This window comes from Arvicola amphibius, chromosome 2 (assembly GCF_903992535.2).
Source record: "Arvicola amphibius chromosome 2, mArvAmp1.2, whole genome shotgun sequence".
In the NCBI taxonomy this organism is placed as follows: Eukaryota; Metazoa; Chordata; class Mammalia; order Rodentia; family Cricetidae; genus Arvicola; species Arvicola amphibius.
Window position 1 is genome coordinate 57,766,845 of NC_052048.2, and position 15,941 is coordinate 57,782,785.

The window sequence follows — 15,941 nt, forward strand, 5'->3', positions numbered from 1 at the left end:
TTCAACCAGAGACTTCTGTGCACAGGCTGCCTTCACACAGCTACCCTAGAAACAATGGTCGTCCTATCTCACGGTTTCTACCACAGGCCCAGGCCCCACTTAGCATCTAGCCACTCTCCTGCTTTCCTGACACCTGGCTGGCTTGACTCATTTATTCAGTAGCCTTCCAGAACTAACACTGTTTGAACCCTTCACTTTGCCAGAGCCTCTTTAGACCTGTCAAGCATGTTCAGACACGCCAGGGATTTGGTTACTACCTGTTTTCTAAGTTTATATAAAGCTAAGGAATTGATAAAAGGGCATTTTGAACATAGAAGACAAAGAACACAGAAACAACTGTTCTGTGTGCTTCCTCTGCCTGTGACTGTGACACAAGAAACCTTAGTCCCTTGCCCACCAGCACTGCAGCACACTCGGCCTCACCTTCATCGCTCCCAGTTCCTTTCTGCTTTTTTTTCTTGACTAGTTGAATGGCTCGGTAATCAGTTCTTGCTGAGCCCCCACTTTCCTGGGACCAAAGAAAAGTGTGTCAGTTGCTTGATCTAAACAGCAGAGGGAGGGTAGCAAGGGGACTAGAGAACCGAAGTATGCCTTGGGAATGTTTCAGAGCTCCAGGAATCAGTCACCAGCAAAGGCACGCGGGAAACCACATGTTCGATTGTTAGCACAGGAAAATGAACACAGCTTCATCATCTGGAAAAGTGAAGGTCATTCCTCCAAGGTCTAAATGCACTAAAATATTTTAGAGAGAGGCTGCTAAGCGCTGTACACTGCCCTGCTCCCTAAAACACGAGTCTTCTGACGCCAGGGTTATGTCACGGCAGCCCTGGGCAGTGTTGGCAGCAAGTGTCACACTGTCATATGCCAATATAGAAAGTGTCACTGAATTCAGCAAACTTATTGAGGTGTCAGAGAAACAGTATTCAAATAAGATATTTAAAAATTTGTAAACACTTAATAAGAAAAAGTTTCATTCTTAAACCTATAAGGAACAAAGGAAACCAGCCCTCCACAGCTCATGGTATACAGAAACCCATTCATAACATCATTCCCACTCAGAGAAGCAAGGGAGCCTAATGCCACAGCTAGCACGAGAACAAACAAGGGCAAGCCCAAGCTCTGCTGGCTCCTCCATCTCCACCCATAGCTGGCTCTGAGATACAGGAAGAACGGAGTGCCAGGGACAGGCTTCCCATGCACTGTGACCCGTGGTTACCTCCAGTCCCTGTCAAATCATCTGCTGTTCTTAGCTGTGGTAGCCTAAGCAGATGTTGGCAAGTATAGTTCTGCCACCAGCAAGCCAGACACCAGAAATGGAGAGACAGGCCGTGCTGCTCTCACATCGAGAGAAATCCAAGTTGGCTTCAGTAGGTTGGTTATTAGGTACCCTCATGCTTGTAGTAAGATGCATAAATCTTAACATGATAAATGTCAAAACAAAATTCAATCAGCATTACAAAGAAACCTGTATGATCATTTCCATCATAGACTGAGGAAAGTCAGACTCTTTCTAGGAATCTTTGAGTTATTTTAAATTAGATTATATTAAAGGTATAATTGATATAAATATAGAATAACTGTCCAGCATCAAAATTGGAGTATTGTTATAATCCTTCAAGAATGAAGGTTCAGGAACGACTGTTTAATTGTAATAAAAATATCCTGAGAACTTAAAATATTCTTTTAAGTTCTCACTGAGCTGTTAAGATGATTGATGCCAACACTGCTCTTCTAGGACTCATCACTGTGTGAAAAGCATGAACGTGAACATTTCAATAGTAGGAAATGCCTCAAGTTTTCTCAAGAAAACTATAAAATCACAGAACTCAAAAGAACCATAGAAACAATGTAGCCCAAACCCCTTATTTTAGAAATAATTGAGGATTTAAGGCTCAGATAGGTTAAGTGATATGCACAAAGCTGCAAGAATGTCAATTTCAGAATCAAGGTCAAAGTCAGGCTTCCAGACTACTGCCCAGGCTCCATCTGTCCTTCTGCACACCAGAAAGAACCGTCTGCATAGACAGGATTCATCCCAAACATGATCCAAGGTGCATTAGGGGAGTGAGATATTGGTGGTGATGGAATATAGTGCTTCATACCAAGTAGAGGCTGCCGGTGCCAGCACTGAGCTCTGAGTCCTTTTGAGCCCCTGGCCTCTCTGCAGAGCTGGACAGCATAGACTGGGATGGCTCATGGCTTTCTTCTGGCCCCTGGACCACATCTGGGACAGGAGGCAAGTCTTGTTCCACTTTTATTGGAACCAGCAGATCTGGGACTCTGGTAGTTTCTTGGGCAGTGCCTGAAGAGGTTGGTGCAGTGTCAGGTACTGTCAAGTTATTGCTGGGAGTCAAAGCTGGTGGGTCTTGATCCAAGTTCCTCACAGGCAGAGCCACCAGACAGCCTACTGCTCCTGTGCTCATGGCCTGAGAATCATCTGTACTGAAACTGCCTGGCTGGAGAACTGTGGCTGATGTCCCAAGAACAAGAGGACTGTCTAAACTTGGAGGCATATCACTGTGGGTCACCAGGACCAGGGGGTCCATGGGCCCTAAGGAGTTATTATTAGAAGGGAGATTTCCTCCCAGAGAGGAGCTCACAGAAGAGACATCAATGGTGAGGATCCCAGAGTTCAGGGCTTCATCTGACCCAGCTGTCGAACTGCCACTGTTAGCAGGTGTGTCAGAGAAAAGTGCTGCTAGATCTATGTTGGTGAGCTCGCTTTGGCCTGGGCTACTCAGTTCACTGCTGGGTGTGAGAGAACTTGGAGCTTCCAGCTGAGGTACAAGATCTGTGAAAGCAATGGATATTCCAGTTACTATTTGACAGATTGAGAAATCTTCTTCCTGCTTGATATACTAGAAGGCACCCCTTGAAGCAACACTGACTACCCTTTCGCTAGACCTTGCCACCTGGGTAAAGCAAGACCTAATGCTGGCATACAGTGAATAGCAGACACCAAAGGAAGGGCTGGCTTGACAACAGGTACTTCATTTAATACTTCATATCCTCAATTTGTGTTTATGTTCCAAAACCTGCCCTTCCTTCTATGCTGCACTAGCTAACCAAGGTTTCAATCCATCCCACAGCATGAAGCCTCTATAAGTCAGCTCTGATCCAAGTCTGGCTCTGGAGTTATTTCTGAAATTAGCTTCAGTCATCTCTGTAAAACTCTGTGCCCTGCTCCACATCTACTGTCATCCACAAGATGGTTTGAGTCCTCTGGGGTTAATCAAGGAGTAAAACCGGCTGTTTAGGCTGGGTTGAAAACTCCAGGTTTAGACAGATGTATGGAACTCAGAAAAGAGGACCTCTCGTCCGCTTCATTGCAGCCTCTGAACTGCCCCAGTGCCTGAAGCAGAGGAGGAGGATCTCAGCTGTTTCTTCCACATCAACTACAAGTTAACCACAAATGCATACTTTCTAAGCATGAAGGCTGGCTCAGAGTGCATAATGCACTTTTGTTGTTGTTGTTTTTTGAGATTCGCCTGTTTTTGCCTCCTAAGTGCTGGGATTAAAGGCGAGTTCCACCATGCATTTTTAACTCAAGCCTACAAAAGACATCTAGTCTAGACATAAAAAAACAGAAACCAAAGTCAGAATCTCTCTTTAGTTTTCGTATCAGAAAGTTTCGTTACCAATATCTTCATATCAATACAACATTCTGAGAGGAAATGGGAGTGATTCCTTCTAGAAAGTGAAGCAGATGACCCATTTCTTTCTCAAAATTAAAAACAAGTCAACAAACATACATCTTGATGATTATCTTCTTTGTAGAGAGTGATTTTGATGGAAGAAAAGATGCCCACTTACTCAAAAATCTCCAACCTAACATTTTATTAATTCCATAAATGTCAACCATAAATGGACATACTAGAGAAAAATCACTGTAGTGCTAATGGTTAGGACTGTGCCTTTGGGTGGCAAATAGATCCCAGTAAAGATCTGGCTTAAGCACTCCCTCTTGCTGTGACTTTGGCAAGTATTTCTACAGCAGGACCGGCGTGAAGCGAACTGAAACAGAAGCTGGCGGTCATCACACTGCCCTGAGTTCCTGGTCCTCTACTGACAATGGGCAAGAGGAATGCTAAATGAGTCAGTCGATGTATACAATAAACATGGGTCTGCTAACAGGGCCTCTCACCCATCCAGAGTTTAAGGAAAACTTCTGAAAGTAACCTGAATTAGCTAGCTTAGGGAAAGGGAGATACAGTTTAAGAAGGAATGTCACGCTGAGGCCTGTGGGGTCATACAGCACCAGTTCAGAGCTGGAGAGAAAGTGGTTGAGACCCTCTGGGAGGAAAGGTGATACCAACTGGGAATAGGCTAAATGGCAAACATGCTTCTCAGATCACAGTGAGGGGGAACTGGTTAGAAACATGTATGGCCTCTACCAATTACCATACCAATAGCAGAACCTACCTCATCCCAGAGAGAACTGTCTCTGTGAATACACTAGAGAGATGCAGACATTGCAGCCTCTCCTACATTTTTGATGTCCTGCATACAATTGTAGATAAGACCTAGAGGGGCAAGTTTCTAAGTGCTGTAGCACAGATGCTGAAGGTCAGGTCCTGCATGCTCAGCATCCTCCCCGCCACAAGCTCTTGACCACTATCATGAGGTCTCTCACACCCCAGCCCATTCCTGAGACACAACTTTGCTCTGGGCTTGGAGTGTTTCCTGCCCATCTTTACAACACAGTTCTCTGTGTAGGATCCCGCTATCTCCTAAGACCAGGAGGAAGACAGGACTCAGTGCTCAGGAACAGTGGACATGGTGAGACAGACTCAGAGGATGCAGTTACAGGGAAAAGGGTCCAGTTGCAGACAGGCTGATGGGAAGGACTTCACAGGCAAGGGCAAACCAAATACAAAGGGGCTGTGGTAAGATGCAAGTAGCAGGAGAGGAGAGAGTGCAAAAGTCCCATGGCTGTGTGGTAACCGGTAACCCACAGCTCCAAATTCATGGTTTACACATGACTGAGTGGTGAGAGGAGAGGCACCATCCTGTTCTCTCATGCTCAGACATATACATTTTTGCAACTCTCAGGGGCCACAGTCACAGACCTTGGCGCCGGCTGTGCTGCCGCACCACATGTGCCTTCATGCTGTGCTTAGAGGTGAAGAGTCGGTTGCAGCTGGACACTGGGCAGCGGCTTTTCGGAGCACCCACATCCTGCAGGTGTTTCTTAGAATGAATGTACAGACTGCTTCGAGCCGAGAACCTGGCACAGCACCCTGGAATAGAGAGGAGAACAAGAGTTACATCTGAGGATGAACAAGGATACTTCCTAACTACATTAAAATGATATGTACTGGTAAGACAGCTCAAAAGGGAGGTGTTTGCAGCCAATTCTGGTGACTTGAGTTTGATTTCCAGGACTCACATAAAGATGAAAGGAAGAGACCAACTCTACAAAGTTGTCCTCTGACCTCCACATATACACTGTGACCACTGTGCCACATGTACCTCCCACACCCACAATTGCAATTAAGAATCACGTGTCAACTAGTTTTATGTCAACCTGATACAAGCTAGAATAATCTGAGAGGAGGGAACCACATAATAAAATACCTCCACAAAATCAGGCTATAGGTAAGCCTGTCAAGCATTTTTTTAAATTAGTGTTTGATATGGGAGGGCCCAGACCATTGTGGGTGGTATCACTCTGGGCTGGTAGTCGTAGACGCTATATGAAAGCAGGATGAACAAGCCATGAGTAGCCAGCCAATATGCAGCACTCCTCTGTGGCCTCTTCATCAGCTCCAACCTCCAGGTTCCTGTACAACTTGAGTTCTTTCTTTGGCTTCCTCTAATAGACTGTGACTCAGTATATGTAAACCAAATAAACCCTTTACCCTCAAGCTGCTTTTGGTTATGGTGTTTCATCACAGCAATAGCAAACCCTTAGCTAAGACAGAAATTAAACCAATGGGGAATTACAACTCAATCGATGCAGGATGACAAAGGGCTCAGATCTTTCAAGAATAAAGGTATGGGTCACTTAAGGATAAAAAAACAAAACATTAAAACAACAACAAAAACAAGACCTGATGGGTGCTTGTTGAGGATGAAGCAAATACAGAATGCGTAGCAGAAGAAGGTAGCAATAACTACTAATGCCACGTGACCAGTTGCAAAACTGAGGATGATAATTGACATGTGTTTCTGTCACATTTTGTTAAGAATGTATTGTAAAGATATTTGCGTTTTCTTTCCTAGATTTCTTTATCATGTTATATAACACAATTGAGGTGTCAGTGGTTATCATATGTAAGTTACAAGATATTAAAGAATGTCCCTTAAGGGACATTACCAGCTAGTCTAAGATATATAATGTGTTAGCAGTTTTAGGAGTAATTATGGCCTGGTTATTGATTTCATTTGGAAATGAAACCTCTTAATGACTTAAGGAGATATGATTGTGTACCAAGTTGACAAGGAATGAATTTGTGATAGCTAACCTTGGTTGTCAACTTGACTACATGTAGAATTAACTAAACACTTGTGAGGGATTTTTTTTGATTTGAGGTCAGAAGACCCACCCTAAATCTGGGCCACATTTTCTGGTGGCAGCCTATATAAAAGGACACAGAACATGAACGTTTTTGTCTTTTGCCTGCTTACCCTCACCATCCCTGGCAAGTTTATCTATTCTGACGCCAAGGCATTCCTTCACTGGCATTAGAGACTTCTTTGGGATTCCAATGTATACTGATGACTAGCTGAAACATCCAGCCTTGTAGACTGAACGATTCTTGAACTTTACTTAAGGAGACAGTCACTACTGGAACTAGCTGGACTACAGCCTGTAAGTCACTCTAATAAACCCCCTTTTAAAATCAATCAATCAATCAATCAATCAATCTATCATCTGTCTGTCTATCTATGTATAGAAAGAAAGAGAAAGAGAGAGAGGGGGGAACCACTCCAGCAATTCTGTTCTAGAGAACCCCGACTAATACAAAGCATGACACTATGTTCTCAAGCACTGGCCTGTGACAAGTGACATATATCAAATACCCTAGGAGGAGCACACGGGATAAAGGAAAAATTATAAAGGAATAAGCAGATCACGAATTGGTCAGTCTAAGACATGCGACCAGATCAAACTCACTCTGTTTCTTCCATCTACTGCTCAGAGTTAAGTCAAAACAACTTCTCCAAAGTTTAGTTGCAAAAATGTATAATCATCTCTGTTAAGCAATTACCCCCCCCCAAAAAAAAGTAATGCTACAGTTCTAGGGATTGGAACTATCTCATCTCAACACATGACCAAAAGGCAACCCAAGCTATTTCACCTCTGTGCAGCTCAGAAACTGAGCAAATGTCTCTAGGTCACAGGTACAAGTGGAGCTCAACTCACTTACACATCAGATCTGGATTCAAATGCTGGAAGGCATACACATTTATGATTGCCTTACCTTAATCTCTGACTGCCTGTCATGTTGGTGCTCTATCCCTTCACAGACCCAGAAAGGGGAGACAGAGTTGAGGCTTGTGAGTTGGCTGAGCATGTAGGTATTAAGTCAGAATAAAAGGCAGAACAAGATCAGTGCTGAAATAATAACTGCTGTAGAAACAGCTTCTGAGAAGATTGAGACACAGGTGCCTGGGCAAGGTGGGTGACTCTGCCCCTGGGGAGTGATGGGACAAGGCCTGGACTAGAAAGGTGTAAAAGTCCAGGGAGCTGCCCAGCTAAGGCTGTTTGCATGCAACCCTCACTTGCTCCATGGCTATGGACAAATTTCTGACCCTTTGCAGAGCAGCTTTTCCTTGTCTGTAAAATGAGATGCATGGGGTCAAGATAAGGAACAGACTTAGAGCTTGTTTAGAAACATGTTTGAAGTTTCATGTGAGAATGAAGTCCCAAACTGCACAGAGATAGCCAGGGTCCTTCCTCTTATGGCTCGATTTTTCCTTAAATAGCCCTCTTGGAGGTCCTGGGCACTGGCACTGCCCACCACCTTGAAGATGTGCCCGATGTCACTCTCAACACAGGACCTAGCTTCACTTAGTTCAGTAGGAAGGGGTTCTGGAGTCTCTGCACCAGGCTCAATGGCCTTGTGCAGAGGCCTTGACCAAACTCTGCTACTCTTCTCTCTGCTGAGGCTGGTTATCTTAATGGCTCAAAGCTCCTTGAGAACTTCAAAAACAAATGTTCTCTCTTTAACAGTGAACTTCTGTCCTTTCTTCTCCCACCAATCACCTCCAGAAGAGCTGTAAAAATAAGCAGTCCCCTGCCCCCTGATCAGCAACTCTGCCTGAGTTACCCTACTAAAACTTGCCCACCAACACCAAATGGCACTAGTGGGCCTCAGCATTCTGAGGCCATTGGCGTTGGCCCTCCACAGACATCCTTCTGGCTTAGCACCCTGCCTAGAGCTCCCACCAGGGCAGCCTTCCCACTGCTCTACCACTGTATGTGGCTCTCCTCCTAGGCTTAAAATATAGGAAACAAAACTCCATCTAATAGCAATCACTACAATCATCAGAACTGACAAGTATCAACGCTTTTACAAGCTTTTAAAGTTTTAATTAGTTGAATCTCTCCAAGAACCCTATAAGGTTTTATTTACTTTATGGATAGGAAAAGAGGCACAGAGCTTTAAGCTGCTAATCCCAAGACCTCTCTGAGCCAGACAAATGGCAGACTCAGGACTAGAATCCAGTATTCACACTTACTTTTTTTTTTTTTTTTTTGGAGACAGGGTTTCTCTGTAGTTTTGGAGCCTGTCCTGGAACTAGCTCTTGTAAACCAGGCTGGTCTCGAACTCACAGAGATCCACCTGCCTCTGCCTTCCGAGTGCTAAGATTTAAGGCGTGCACCACCACTACCTGGCGAATTTACACTTTCAATTGCTTGAGAATTCCATCCACTTGCAGGGTTTATGCAAGGACCTGCACGCCACCTGCCTCACTTGTAGTTCAGCCTGTTCTAAGCCAGCAGCAGACACACAGTCTGCTGAGTACCTTAAGTCAAGCTGATGGTATAGTTTATCATTTTATGTACTATATAACCAAACTCTTCTCCCCTCCCAATCTCAGCTGAGACACTGATCTCAGCTACTGTCCCTCCCTCATCCAGGTCCAAATCATTACAGCATGCTCTGACTTCTGTCTTTGCTGTTGATAGAATTCTCTTCTTTTGAGCTGCCAGCCCCCAGCCCAGGGTAACTGCAGTGCCTCTCCACAGACCAGACTAGGCTTTGTCTCCAAGTGAACGGCTGTGAATTCTCCCTGTTTCCAACAGCCATCCTTTAACATCTAAGTTAGCTCTTCCTCCTGAAGCTGACCAGGACATTCACACTCCCTCAAGAGCAGTATGGATAAAGGGTGGACATCTCACAGCAGCTTATATGCTCCTATTTATCTGTCCACACTCACAGTTAGTATGCTGATAAGGAGAACTTGATCATACCATTTGTATCATGTTCAGTATGCTGTAAGAACTGGTGCTGGCTTTAAGTGGTCTTTATTATCCTTCTCCAGCTAAGATAACTAAAGTCCACAGATTTAGCTGAGGCCATCAATTTAGGGCCCATCTGATTCACCCTGGACTGCTCCTTCCTTAGTGAACAGCAGGGTTGGCATGAAGGGTCATACAAATTTTTGGCAAATAAATTACACTTTAGCATTTTAAAGAAAAAAAGCCTGTGCTAGCTACTTTTATGTCAACTTGACACAAGTTAGTCTTTTTGAAAAGGGAACTTCAATTGAGAAGAATGTCTCCACATGATTGGTCTGTGGTTATATCTGAGGTTTTTTTTTTGATTTATGATTGACGTGGCAGGATCAAACTCACTGTGCGTGGTAATATTCCTCAGCCTGTAGTCCTGGGTGCTATAAGAAAACCGGCTGAGCAAGCCATGGAAGCAAGCCAGTAACTAGAACTACCAGAACTACCCCATGGCCTCTACTTTAGCTTCAGCCACCAGGTCCCTCTTTGAGTTCCTGCCCTGATTTTCTTTGATGATGGACTATAACATAGAAGTATAAGCTGAAACATACTCCAAGTTACTTTTCGTGATGGTGTTTCATCACAGCAATAGAAACCCTAACTAAGACAAAGCCTCAGCAATATCCTTATTAAAAAAACAAAACAAAACAAAACAAAAAAACAGACAGGCCGGGCGGTGGTGGCGCACGCCTTTAATCCCAGTACTCGGGAGGCAGAGGCAGGCGGATCTCTGTGAGTTCGAGGCAGACCTACTTTGTAAGAGCTAGTTCCAGGACAGTTAGAACTGTTACACAGAGAAACCCTAGTTTGGGAAAAAAAAAAAAAAAATCAGACAGACTTTATTTCTGTCCAGGTGCAATAAGACTAGTTACTTGTCATTTAGTGAGCCCAAGCTATGTGCCAAACTACATATAAAGAAGCATTCTTCTCCTCACTTCACCGGTTCCTCATAATCACCAAGTTAAACAGGTAGTGGAACTAGAACCGCAGACTGAGTGGCAGGGCAGAAGGCAAACATGTACCTCTTCCAATACACTCTTAAGACAATGTGCATGCACTTCCAACCAACCAAATAAATACAGTGCTGTGTGGAGCCCACGTGTGATTCAGTTTCCATCTGGAGTCAATTCTGACTTAAAGAAGTCATTTGAGTTCAAGCTTGCCTGTTCTGCTTTTTCCAATAACCTTGACGGCTGTGAGAGACTTTTGATTTAGCCAATCGAAAGAGCATTTTGCCTATGAAAAGAACACTCTATCTAGTAGAAAGAACGCTGCAGATGCCAAACCTCAGGAACATCATGTAAGGCTGCTTCCGAGCAGCAAGCAAAAGTCAGATAGGAGGCTGCTCACTCAAGGACAGGAATGGTCTTATGGTTAGATACTGCCTGACTGTGCTGTGTTTTGTTCTGCTTTTGTATATAAGCAGGCTCTGAAATAAATTTGAAACTGGCCAGAGTAAGCTGGCAGTTCCCTGAATCTATCCTGTGTTTTGTGTCTCAATAATTTCTCTCAGTCTAACATTTCTTTAGCCTCAGTGACCCCTCCTAGGCACACCCTGCTGATTTCTGTCAAGAGTGGAGTGGGCTTCAACAATGCTGTGACTGGCAATTATCTTAGTGCTTCTGCAACTCAAACATAGCTCAACATGAGTGTTGGTGTGGCACTTTGTCTACAGCTAAATCGACATTTTAAATGCTACCTTCCACGGGGCACTCGAATGGCTTTGTTCCCAGGTGGGTGATACTGTGGCCCTTCAGATGTTCTGCTCTAGTGAATGACTTGCCACAGCCTTCCACAGGGCAGGTGAACCTCCGGTCATCGTCGTGTTTCCTGAAACAAAAATGAAGGAACAATTACTACTCACAGATTCACAGGAATGAGGCTTTAGACACAGAAACAGCATGCTCTCTCCATTCAGAACCATCAGTGCATTTCAGAATGTGCACATAGAGTTTGTCTGTGGCTGCCACATAATCAGAAACTCAACTTTGATAATTAAGGTGGCCCCATAGCCAGACACAGAACAATTAATGCTACAACAATCTAGAACTAGGTGAGTCCCAAAGGAGTGAATGCAGCAATCTAAATTGTTTAGAAGTATCTACGGTCTATGTGCTTCCCAAGCCACAGATGGCCAGAAGACAGACAGACAGACAGACAGACAGACAGACAGACACAGAGATGGGGGGAAGCAAGAGTGTGCCTGGCAACAGTGAGAAAGAATCCTCTTAAGTCAACTTAGAAAGACCGTTTTTTTCTAAGTAACATTTTTGCTCTGAGCACCTCAGATTCCAGTCATGCAAACCGACATGGGCCACCCATCCCCTTTGTATAATACTAATCTTGGAGCTGTGACCATGATGGAATGAACAACATATTGAACATCACAGGTACACAGACCCCAAATGTCAATATCACTACCAAAAGTTTGTAAGAACATGAAAAAAAGTATTTCTAAAACATCTAAGAGGGAAAAAATGTAATTGTATGACAGTATGCTAAGTAAAGGAATCCAAACCTAACAGGAAACAACTGCTATCAAGTAAGATTCTTAGTGCTTTCCTTACAGTTTTCTGATTTTCTACAACACTGACACTGAGCTCCATTTTAAACAGTCTGAAATCTGTAAGTGATTCACTCAAAGTGTTCTATCACACATACTTCATGTGCTTTCAGAACCTAAATAACAAAATGTAAGGTTTACCTTTTGTGCCTTAGAAGTTTGGACATACTAGTGAAGGTCCAGCCACAACTGTCTGAGTCACAAATAAATGGTCTTTCACCTTGTAAAAGAAAAAAGTGACACAGTGTAACTATGAGCACAACAGCCAGCGCAAAGCATGGGTCCACACTGTGGTGCACCCTCTAGGCTCATACCTGTATGACTTCGCAGGTGAATTTTCAGTCGACAGGCTTTGTCATACTGTTTATTGCATCCAGGAAAGGAGCAGGAAAAGAGCTCTTGTTCCCTGAAGTGGGCTCGGTTATGGGAAAACAGGGCACTCACTGTGATGAATGTCTTCTCACAGCCTGAGTGAAGAAAGCACAAGCTCAGCTCATAGGATGACAAAAGCACACAGGGCAGCTGACACTGTCCACAGCCTGGAGCACATTCACAATGAGCAGACAAAGACATGACTCGCAAACCATCTCTGCAAAGCCCTGCCCACCAATATTTAGCTTTCTAGAAGCTACAGTAGGGGTAGCACACACAGGCCACTTGCTGCAGTTATGTGGAGATGGCACAAGTCATTAAGAGTCCTCCAAACACAGCCTTGGCCAGGCAGTTCTGCAGCCAATCTGCATAAACTATGTGCCTCTTCCATAAATTCAGTTGGCAATGCTGTCTGAGTGAAACCCACGAAATCAGCAGGACAAAACTCACTAATGATCAAGAGTTAGTCTTGGACAGCTCTGCAGGGCTGCAACCATCCCACTAGCTAAGATTTTCTATCCCACTGGGGGATACTACATCCTCCACACTTGTCAATTTCCTCCAGCCTCTGCAATGGGCAGCCCCACATCTTATCTGTTTTCTCTTTTTCTTTCATCCATTTCCTCAGGTTCTTGTCATATTCACCTCCAACCGCATAGACCCACCCAACCCCACCCCACTAACCCAAGCAACCTACACCCCAGCAATTCCTACATCAATACTTCTTTGACAGAAATATTCGGTGTTCAAACAGGGTGGAAAATAAAAAGCTGAAAGATGTTTAGGAGCTATCTTTGTTGAAGCTCTTCCTCAGAGTCCCTAAAATGCTATCACTGTGGCTGTGAAGCACTGCACAACCCTGAATAAAAGCAGCCCAGGGAATCTCTGCCCCATCCAAAAGTCCTCTTCCATACTTAGCTTCAATCTGTTCCCTTTGCTACATAGGATGCAACTGATTAGGCTGATCTGAACATTAGCATTCTCTGCCTTAGCAACAGCCCTCATCACCCCCAATCAACTGCCATGCTCTTTTATCCTGCCTCTGTGATCTTTTACCTGAAGCCCCCCAACATTCCCACCACCACTTCCTGGCTCATGTTGTCAAAAGAATCCCTCCTTGACTGGACACTTACTGGTGCTCTCCAGCCCCTCTCCCAGCTTCTACGGAAACCCAACTGATCAGCCAACAAAAAACCCTCAGTGGCACCTCATGCTTTTATGTGAATCCCTGTCCTTCACACAGTACAGCACACAGATTTTCAATCAGGCTGTATCAGATAGTCTGTGGGCACGTAAGAATACAATACCAGACTCTGTTGCTAAACCCTACATATGAGCATACTCTATAATGTGTATTATTAAAACAGTGTGTATACATGTCCCAGAAACTAAGAAGTCTGACAAAAATAAAGCATAGAAGACACAAAAACCATTTGTGCCACACACCTGATGGTGGCTGCAGAGGTTCACCCTGGTGAAGGAGCATCACTCTGTATAATACTGGGACGGACAAGGTATCCCTGGGGGCTCTGTGCCTGCTAACTCGTGGGCCTTTCTTTCACAGAGGCTGGAGAGGGTCCAGAGAAACACTAACACGTACTGCCATCCTCTCAGTAATTTAAGGAGACATACTTGGCCTTATGAGTCTTTGATCTACTAGTATATTCTAATAAACTTGAGTAGGTTGAGAAAAAGTCCCAATTCAACTCTGAGAAGCAGTCATTTTCAGAAGAAGCATCTTAACAAAGGGTTTGTGGCCTCTGCCAGGGACAGCTGTGACTATGCTTGCCACTTCGCTGTAGGAACCCAAGGCTTCACATCTAACTACCTGGAAGGAACGTGAACACAAACACGGGAGTGTTTCTTTGCACGCTCCCCACTTAGATTAGGGCATCCCCAGGTAAACCCTGCCCAGACAGGCACAGAGCTTGGCCCCTGGTCCCGACACCGGCTGGTTCCGCCCGCCCCCGCAGGTCCGCGGCTCGCGCTCACCGGGAAAATCACACTTGTAGGGGCGCTCGGGCTCGAAGTGGCTGCGCTGGTGGGAGCTGAGTTTGGCGTGTGTGGGGAAGCGCTCGGCGCACACCTCGCACTTGAACAGGCTCTCCTGCTCGTGGCCCTTCATGTGCGCCTTGAGGTTGTACACCGTGGTGAACTTCTTGCCGCAGCCCCCCACCGGGCAGCCAAAGGGCCGCAGCTTGTCGTGCGACTGCAGGTGTCGCTTGAGCTTGTAGGAGGTGGTGAAGGCCCAGCCGCAGCCATCCAGCGGGCACTTGAAGGGCCGCCGGCCCTGGAGGCTGCCGTGCGTCAGCAGGTGCACCTTCAACTGGTGCTTCTTGGCGAAGCTCAGCGCGCACTGCGGTTCCGGGCAGCGGTAGGCTGGAGAGCCAGCCCCGGCGGCCACCGCTCCGCGGCGGACCACGGAAGCGCTCGAGGGTTCTGGGCCCGGGGTGGTCGCGGGATGCAGGCTCGGGGCGACCGGCGCGGGCGCGGGGGCCAGCGTGAAGACGCCGCGGTCGAAGCGCACCAGGAGGTCCTGGTTATGGATGGTGACGGTGCCCGCCAGAGCCGCGCCGGGGGCGGCGGCCGGGACCTGCTCCGGGGGACTCGCGCAGGGACCCGGCTCGGCCTCCTCCTGCCCGTGGGCGTCAGTCGCGCGCGGCACTTCCAGCAGTACCACGAAGGAGTCGCCGCCGTCCTCGGAGGGCGGCAGGCTCGGCCCCGGCCCTGGGGCCTCCTCCTGACGCGGCCCGGGCCCGCCATCTTCCGGGCCCCTCAGTAGCAGCAGGCGGCGGCGCCCGGGGCCCGCACCGAGGGACGGCCCCGCGCCGCGGCGAAGTCGGCTTGGCCCACCGCCATGTTGGTCTCCCCGCGCGACCGGGGCGGCGAGCATGGCCGGGATGTCCATCTTAGGCCCAGCTGAGGCCTCCGAGCCACAGCCTCCAGAGAAGAGCCGCCCGGCCCTGCCAGGCATGCGCGCGACGCCAAGAGTCCGCCCCGCCACCCCTCAGGGAGTCTCTGTCAAAGCTCCGCGTAGAGTAAGGCCCTGAGTCGCATCTCGGGCTGCGCGTGCGCAAGAGCCGTGGGCGTGGCGCGCGAGGGCTGTCGGGACTGTAGTCACGAGGGAGCTGGGGGGGGGTGTGGTACGGGGCGGGGCTTCCAACTTCTGTGTACTTTGGTGTGAGTTCCAGCTTGAGGAAAGAGGGTCTTTAGCCTTTGGTTCTTCCTTTTGCTACTGGGTAACACAGAGGAATAAAAACTAATCCCAGCTCGTAAGAGTTCCTCGTGCCCTCTGTGCTTTGAAAATATGAGCTAATTCAATCCGTGATTGCCAGGTGTGAGGAAACAGATGTCAGGTTTATCTGCAGCCACATGGTTCAGAACTTGCAGGCAGGCTTTGAACCTCTGCACTTTGCTTGACATCTTCTCCATGACCTCGCTGAAGTGCACACCTACTTGGTACTACCGGATTACAGCCCTTGCTTGTCCCTGTAGCAGGTCCTGATAGGATCCCTGCCTATACCACCAAGGGCATTCTCTTGT

General features: G+C 46.6%; 1 protein-coding gene across 6 annotated transcripts in view; it reads right to left on the bottom strand.

Annotated features, from left to right (window-relative positions):
• The window catches only part of Zxdc (ZXD family zinc finger C), a 31,891-nt gene extending 16,437 nt beyond the window's left edge, over positions 1 to 15,454 (bottom strand). For all 6 annotated transcript variants that reach the window (XM_038318384.2, XM_038318383.2, XM_038318386.1 and 3 more), the window contains exons 1-7: positions 14,391 to 15,454; positions 12,341 to 12,493; positions 12,168 to 12,246; positions 11,163 to 11,293; positions 5,070 to 5,240; positions 2,103 to 2,791; positions 424 to 508 (exon numbers count right to left, since the gene is read on the bottom strand). In XM_038318384.2, the coding sequence (XP_038174312.1) occupies positions 424 to 508; positions 2,103 to 2,791; positions 5,070 to 5,240; positions 11,163 to 11,293; positions 12,168 to 12,246; positions 12,341 to 12,493; positions 14,391 to 15,372 (2,290 nt within the window). In that variant the 5' untranslated portion in view covers positions 15,373 to 15,454. The remainder of the gene's footprint in view (positions 1 to 423; positions 509 to 2,102; positions 2,792 to 5,069; positions 5,241 to 11,162; positions 11,294 to 12,167; positions 12,247 to 12,340; positions 12,494 to 14,390) is intronic.
• Positions 15,455 to 15,941: the final 487 nt, after the last annotated feature.